Below are 8132 nucleotides of genomic sequence, written 5' to 3'. Positions count from 1 at the left end.
TTCAACAAGCATGGAACACCATCCCACAAATTGACATCCAGCATTTATACAACACAGTGAATCCATGTTTTCATATTTGCATTCAACATTCTGCCGGTTAAACCGGTTGTTAATGTACCAGCATTTCACATTTGGCATGCTATTTCGCACTTTCACTAACCTGCGATCTCGTAATATGCTGTTCCCAGAATTTCATTACTCCACATTAATTACCGTCTGCTGTTGCGATCTTCTTCCGTCATCACTTGCTGCAGCCTTTGTGATTCATCCCACCTCAAACGAACCAGTATTCTGACGCACAATACAATCTGTCCATAGCTCATGGTCTGGTGGCTAGCACTGCTGCCTCTGGATCACGAGGTCCCGGGTTAGATTCCCGACCAGGTTGGGAATTCTCTCTGCCTTGGGACTGGGTGTTTCTGTAACCATCACCACCACCACCACCACCACCACCACCACCACCACCACCACCACCACCACCACCACCATCCGTGAGTGTGGCTAGATAGGATTGTATAAAATTGGACTTGTAAAAAATTGGGACTTTGTACATGCGCTCATGACTATGCAGTTGAGCGCCCCAAAAACCAAACATCATCATAATGCAATCTATCATTTCATCATTACTTGTATGTGATTTACACGATGAAATTCGCTACAGGGATGCAGTCTTTCACCCCTGCTGTTGAGTATATACATCGATGAAGCAATGACGGAAATAATAGAAAGGTTCACGAGAGGGATTGGAATTCAAATGATTCCAATGATAAGATTCGCTGCTGATATTCCTGTCCTCTGTGAATATGAAATGAACATTCTAAAGAGGAACGAATATGCACAAACTACACAGGAAAAATACAAAAATAATGAGAAGCAGCAGAAATGAGAGTCACAAGGCACTTAATACCAAATCTGGTTATTACACTACTGCCCATTAAAATTGCTACACCAAGAAGAAATGCAGATGGTAAACAGGTATTCATTGAACAAATATATTATACTAGAACTGATGTGTGATTAAATTTTCACGCAATTTGGGTGCATAGATCCTGAGAAATCAGAACCCAGAACAACCACCTCTGGCCGTAATAATGACCTTGATACACCTGGGTATTGAGTCAAACGGAGCTTGGATGGCGTGCACAGGTACAGCTGCCCATGCAGTTTCAACACGACACCACAGTTCATCGAGAGTAGTGACTGGAGTATTGTGATGAGCCAGTTGTTCGGGCACCATTGACCAGACGTTTTCAATTGGTGAGAGATCTGCAGAATGTGCTGGCCAGGGCACGAGTCGAACGTTTTCTGTATCCAGAAAGGCCCTTACAGGACCTGCAACATGCAGTCGTGCATTATTCTGCTTAAATGTAGGGTTTCGCAGGGATCAAATGTAGGGTAGAGCCACGGGTCATAAAACATCTGAAATGTAACGTCCACTGTTCAAGCTGCCGTCAATGCGAACAAGAGGTGACCGAGACGTGTAACCAATGGCACCCATACCATCACGCCGGGTGATACGCCAGTATGGCGATGACGAATTCAACGCGATGTCGCCAGACACGGATGCGACCATCACGATGCTGTAAACAGAACCTGGATTCATTCGAAAAAATGACATTTTGCCTTTCGTGCACCCAGGTTCGTCGTTGAGTACACCATCGCAAGCGTTCTTGTCTGTGATGCAGCGTCAAGGGTAACCGCAGTCACGGTCTCCGAACTGATAGTCCATGCTGCTGAAAACGTCATCGAACTGTTTGTGCAGATGGTTGTTATCTTGCAAACGTCCCCATCTGTTGACTCAGGGATCTAGACGTGGCTGTATGATCCATTACAGCTGTACGGATAAGATGCCTGTCATCTCGACTGCTAGTGATACGATGCCGTTGGGATCCAGCACGGCGTTCCGTATTACCCTCCTGAACCCACCGATTCCATATTCTGCTAACAGTCATTGGATCTCGACCAACGCTAGCATCAATGTCGCGATACGATAAGCCTCAATGGCGATAGACTACAATCCGACCTTTATCAAAGTCGGAAACGTGATGGTACGCATTTCTCCTCCTTACACGAGGCATCACAACAACGTTTCACCAGGCAACGCCTGTCAACTGCTGTTTGTGTATGAGAAATCGGTTGGAAACTTTCCTCATGCGCCAACCTTGCGTGAATGCTCTGAAAAGCTAATCATTTGCATATCACAGCATCATCTTCCTGTGGGTTAAATTTCGCGTCTGTAGCACGTCATCTTCGTGGTGTAGCAGTTTTACTGGCTAGTAGTGTACAAAGTAGCAAAAAGTAGGGAATTCTGCTACCTTGGAAACAAAATAAGCCAAGGCAGACAAAGCCAATAGGGCATAAAAATCAGTAGAACAGATAAAGAGAGTACTCCTAGCCAGAAGTCTAGTGGCATCAAACATAGTCCTTCATTTGACGAAGAACTGTCCGAGGATGTACATCTGAAGAACAGCGTTGTACAGTAGTGAATCATGGACAGTGGAAAAATCAGAGAATCTGAGCATTTGAGATGTGTTTCTACAGAACGATGTTGAAAATTAGGTGGACTGATAAGGTAACGAATGAGGAAGAAAGGAACATATCGAAAACACCGACAAAAAGAAGCGGATGGGTGATAGCGCGTGTGCTGAGACATCAGGGACTAACTTCCGTGGTACTAGAGGGAGCTGCAGAGGGTAAAAACAGAGACTGGAATACATCCAGCAAATAATTGAAGATGTAGATTGCAAGTGCTACTCTGAGATGAAGAGGTTTGCATTGGAAAGGAATTTGTGGTGGTCCACATTAAACGTATCAGACTGATGACTCAAAAAAATGAATGTATGATAAACATACTGCTTGTTAATATTTACTATTAAAAACAGTCTTGATCACGATTTATTTATCAAGGTGACCGGTTTCGACCACTACTGTGGTCATCTTCAGACCATTGAGTAGGTACCTCTTTCTGTTGGAGAATAAGACATTGATCACTGCTGTTCCCGTAATGCATTCAAAAGTAATACTGCTTGTTACTGACCAAGGTGGAATATCATTTCTACATGCTCATGTACAGAGGTGCTACCTCAGATATTTCTAATATTTTAACATAGGTGCCACACTAGTGATATGGCACATGTGAACAGTCGCTGGAGAGCGGATGACGACATCGTTACTGACGACTCTGCGACTCACTGGGTCTCTCACCCTGCTGGTCTCACACACTGCAGGGCGTTTAAAAGTCATTACATCAAAGCTGTAAGTGTGATGGTCACCCCAAGGGTAACTACTTTAGTGTAACATGAAATCTTTACTGACTCTGACGCCAAATGTCACTGGCAGGTCTTTACTAGTCCAGGGACAATGTCACTTCACGAAACTAGAAGGGTCTACTGTAACCAGGTGTAAACCATACTACCTAACTCAAACACCTAGAGTGATTTTTTACAAGAAAAGCTTAAGAATGAGTAGGCAGAGAAAGGTATTTCAAAAGTGAATTGGGAAATTTAATTTTGCTGTAGCTACTCCCTTTTATGCAGGGCACATGACTGGATTACTGGCAACTCTGCGTTCCTATACCCTGCCGCTTCTCAGGGTCATAACCGACACAAAAGGACATTTAGAGTCGCCTGGAAGTGTCAGTGAATATTATGGTCCCTATCAAAATTTTCTGGAAGTGTCAGTGAATATTCTGGTCCCTATCAAAATCTGTTCTTTATACTGTAATCTGTAACCCACACACAGATGACAAAAAGATGCTGAAACATTCTGTGAAGTGCTGGGAATATCACTAGTCATGAATGTATATTTTGGACCAATCTTTGTCATTATTTGGAGCATTATTTAATTAAAAGTGCACTCAGCACATGATACCACATAATGGTCTGACAATGTGATGTGAATAGCGGTGTCACATTCTGGTACAACATAAACATGTGCAGAAGTGAATTCTGTCTGGGCTCAGAGCTAAATGTGCAATCAACTATAGAACTGATTTAGCAATAATATATGTAAAGTGAGAATAAAAAAAAAGGCTCAGCACTAGGTAAGCCCACATGGTTTAAAGTAATGAAATAGCAGAAATGCTTCTTGCTAATGGTGTGTTTATAAATCCTACTTATTTTTGCAAGCTTTGGATGAGAAATATATTCAGACTATTTTCTCAGAACGAAGTTTATCTCTTTCAGCTTACTTTAGTGTTCAGATATATCGCTTCATCTCTCTTTGCTGGCAGCATTACTAGACTAGTTACATTTAGGTTTGTACAAATGAATAACAGCAGAATTAATTTAACAAGTTTTTCATACTGTGGGGCCACAGTCATAATATATTTCTGTTAAGTCAGTACCGCCATTAGGCTGTTTTTTATTTGCAGTGTGTATTTTAAATACGACAGTATGCCATCTTAGGGACTGTATAACGTTAAATCACTTGATAATGGCACTTTAAAGCCGAAATCATGATCGAGTAAATGTAAAACTGCAAATAAAAAAGTCTAATGGCGGTACTGACTTTAAAGTAATTTAACAATACTTATTAAAAGAACACTTTTATGTGACACTGTTGTGAGTTTTATTTTGACATCTCTATCGACTCCAGGCAGTCTGACAGCCTAGCAAGGTGTAGGGCAGTGTCCCCGTTGTCATCCTCGAGCCCCTCGTCTGCGCCAGACTCGACCAGCACGGCCGCCACCTCTTCGTGGCCATTTGCTGCTGCACAGTGCAGTGGCGTCCACCCCCGCTGGCCCCTCACATTGGGGTTAGGGGACGACGCCAACAGTAGCCGCACCACTGCCACGTGGCCTTTCTGTGCAGCCAAGTGCAGAGGTATGTCCCCCTTATCATCTCTGAGCTCTCTATCTGCGCCTGCCTCCAGCAGCACTGTCACCACACCTGCGTGGCCATCTGCTGCCGCCCAGTGCAATGGTGTCCATCCATTTCCTCCCCTTACATTGGGGTGAGGGGAGGACAACATCAGGAGCTGCACCACAGCTGTGTGGCCCTTTCGTGCAGCCCAGTGTAGAGGCACAGTTTTCCACTTGTCCATTGCTTCCACCCGTGCCCCACTGTCCAGCAGGCACCTCACCACATCCAGGTACCCCCTTCCCGCTGCCCAGTGCAAGGCAGTTCTCTTGTCCTCATCCTTGGCCTTCACATCTGCACCTGCCGCCAGCAGCATACTCACCACTTCTGCGTGGCCATTTGCTGCAGCACAGTGGAGTGGCGGCCACTCGTGCTGCCCTCTCACGTTGGGATTAGAAGGTGACAGCAGTAGCTGCACCACAGCTGTGTGGCCCTTCTGTGCAGCCAAGTGCAAAGGTATGTCTCCCACATCATTTCTGAGCTCTCTGTCTGCTCTTGCCTTCAACAGAATAGTCGCCACATCTGCATGGCCACCTGCTGCCGCCAAGTGTAACGGTGTCCATTCATTTGCCCCTCTCCTATTGGGGCGGCGGGAGGACGCCAGCAGTAGCTGCACCACAGCCGTGTGGCCCTCCCGTGCAGCCCAGTGCAGAGGTACAGTATTGTACTTGTCCACTTCTCGCACCTTTGCTCCTCTGTCCAGGAGACATTTCACAACCTCCACGTTCCCCCTGCCTGCTGCCCAATGCAGGGCAGTCCTCTCGTCCTCGTCTTTGGCCCTTACATCTGCACCCGCTGCCAACAACACAGTCGCCACCTCCGTGTGGCCACTTACCGCAGCACAGTGTAGTGGCGTCCGCCCGCGCCGCCCCTTCGCGTCGGGCTGAGGAGAGGACGCCAGCAGCAGCTGCAACACGGCCGTGTGGCCCCTCTGTGCAGCCAGGTGCAGAGGCGTGTCCCCCTCATCGTCCCTGAGCTCCTTGTCCGCCCCCGTCTCCAGCAGCACAGTCACCACACCTGTGTAGCCACACGCTGCTGCCCAGTGCAGTGGCGTCCACCCACGTTGCCCCTTCACATTGGGGTGAGAACAAGATGTCACCAGCAGCCGTACCACAGACACGTGGCCCTTCCGGGCGGCCCAGTGGAGAGGAACAGTCTGCCACCTGTCCGTGGCATCCACCTGCGCTCCACTGTCCAGCAGACACCTCACAGCATCGATGTATCCTCTTCCCGCTGCCCAGTGTAGGGCAGTCCTCTCGTCCTCATCTTTTGCATTCACATCTGCGCCTGCTGCCAGCAGCGTCTGAAGTTCAACCACCGCCCCCTTCTGAGCTGCACGGATCAGGCGACTGTCATTCTCGTAGCGAGACCACCTCCTGCGCAAAACAATGAAATTCTGTCATTCAATACTGAAAACATGCACATCTCAGGAACATAAAAATTCGAGAAGTAAAACAGAGGACTGTCACAAATACACAATTTTGTAAAAATAAAACATAAATCTACATTTCCCTTCTTTCTGTGTAACTGAACTGTGGAGAAGTCTTTACATTAAAGTCAATATAAATAGTTGTGCAACATGGCTGCACTCTTCATTCACTAACCACTGTAAACATTTTCACTTCTTTCTTCAAGAAATTCAATTTTTATTTTGTTTCCTGGCAGAATACTGTTGTTAACCAGCGACTCACCCTGTATGTGTGCACCAATACTTCCACAGATTTGCCAAGCTGACAGACAAAAACAATTATCTCTACGAATTTAAAGATTATTTCCTTATACGACAGCAACGAAGTTGAGTCCAGTTTTTGACAAACCTCGTGACAGAGTCTCCAACGTTGCTGTTTGGGTAGAAACCACCTAGTCAAAATAATTAGGATATTACAATGATGCTAAGTCAATTGCGCTCCCCCCCCCCCCCACACACACACACATACCCACACACACACACACACACACACACACACTTACAAGCTAAAGGATTATCACTACTGGCTTAATACCACATTGGTCTTCCTTTGGAATGCATTCAGTTCTCAGTAACATGGATTCGACAAGTCTGACAGTTATCTGGATGCAACTATGTGATCAAAAGTCAGCCAGACACCTGGCTGAAAATGACTTACAAGTTGGTGGCGCCCACCATCGGTAATGCTTCATGACAGCTTCCACTCTCGCAAGCATATGTTCAATCAGATGGTGAAAGGTTTCTTGGGGAATGGCACCCCATTCTTCATGGAGTGCTGCACTCAGGAGGTATCAATGTCGATCGGTGAGGCCTGGCACGAAGTTGGCGTTCCAAAACATCCCAAAGGTGTTCTAGAGGACTCATGTTAGGACTCTGTGCAGGCCAGTCCATTACAGGGATGTTATTGTCGTGTAACCACTCCACCACAGGCCATGCATTGTGAACGGGTGGTCGATCGTGTTTAAAGATGCAGTCGCCATCCCCAAACAGCTCTTCAACAGAGGGAAGCAAGAAGGCGTTTAAAACATCAATGTAGGCTTGTGCTGTGATAGTGCCACACAAAACACGACCACACCATAACACCAGTGCCTCCGAATTTCACTGTTGGCACTACACACACTGGCAGACGACGTTCACTGGGAATTCGCTATACCCACACCCTGCCATCAGATCGCCACATTGTGTACCATGATTCGTCACTCCATACAAAGTTTTTCCACTGTTCAATTGTCAAATGTTCACGCTCCTTACACCAAGCGAGGCGTCGTTTGGCATTTACCAGCACTCGACCATGTAATCCAAGTTTCCTCACCTACCGCACAACTGTCATAGTACTTCCAATGGATCCTGATGCAGTTTGGAATTCGTGTGTGATGGTCTGGAAAGATGTCCGCCTATTACACTTTACGACCCTCTTAAACTGTCGGCTGTATGCTTTTGTGCTGTAGGTGTCCCTTCATGTTTCTACTCCACTATCACATCGGAACAGTGGACCTAGGGACGTTTAGGAGTGTGGAAATACGGCCTACAGACGTATGACAAGTGACACTCAATCACCTGACCACGTTCGAAGTCAGTGACCTCTGTGGAGCGCCCCATTCTGCTCTCCCACAATGTCTAATGACTACTAAGGCTGCCACTGATATGGAGTACCTGTCAGTAGGTGCCAGCACAATGCACCTAATATAAAAACGAATGTTTTTGGGGTGTCCGGATACTTTTGATCACATAGTGTATATGGCACCATGTTTCTACATTCAGGTTACACAATTCCCATAAATTATGGGCCAGTGGTTTGTGGGCAT

The 8132-nt window shown here is 46.3% G+C and overlaps 1 protein-coding gene across 1 annotated transcript in view; it reads right to left on the bottom strand.

Annotated features, from left to right (window-relative positions):
* Nucleotides 1-4175: 4175 nt before the first annotated feature.
* LOC126213044 (ankyrin-1-like) overlaps nt 4176-8132 on the bottom strand; it is a 109533-nt gene continuing 105576 nt past the window's right edge. Inside the window, exon 3 of the mRNA XM_049940616.1 lies at nt 4176-6235. Coding sequence (XP_049796573.1) covers nt 4570-6235 — 1666 coding nt within the window. The 3' untranslated portion in view covers nt 4176-4569. The remainder of the gene's footprint in view (nt 6236-8132) is intronic.

This window comes from Schistocerca nitens, chromosome 11 (assembly GCF_023898315.1).
Source record: "Schistocerca nitens isolate TAMUIC-IGC-003100 chromosome 11, iqSchNite1.1, whole genome shotgun sequence".
Classification (NCBI taxonomy): Eukaryota; Metazoa; Arthropoda; class Insecta; order Orthoptera; family Acrididae; genus Schistocerca; species Schistocerca nitens.
The sequence above is the reverse complement of the archived record's forward strand: the minus strand, read 5'-3'. Positions and strand labels throughout refer to the sequence as shown.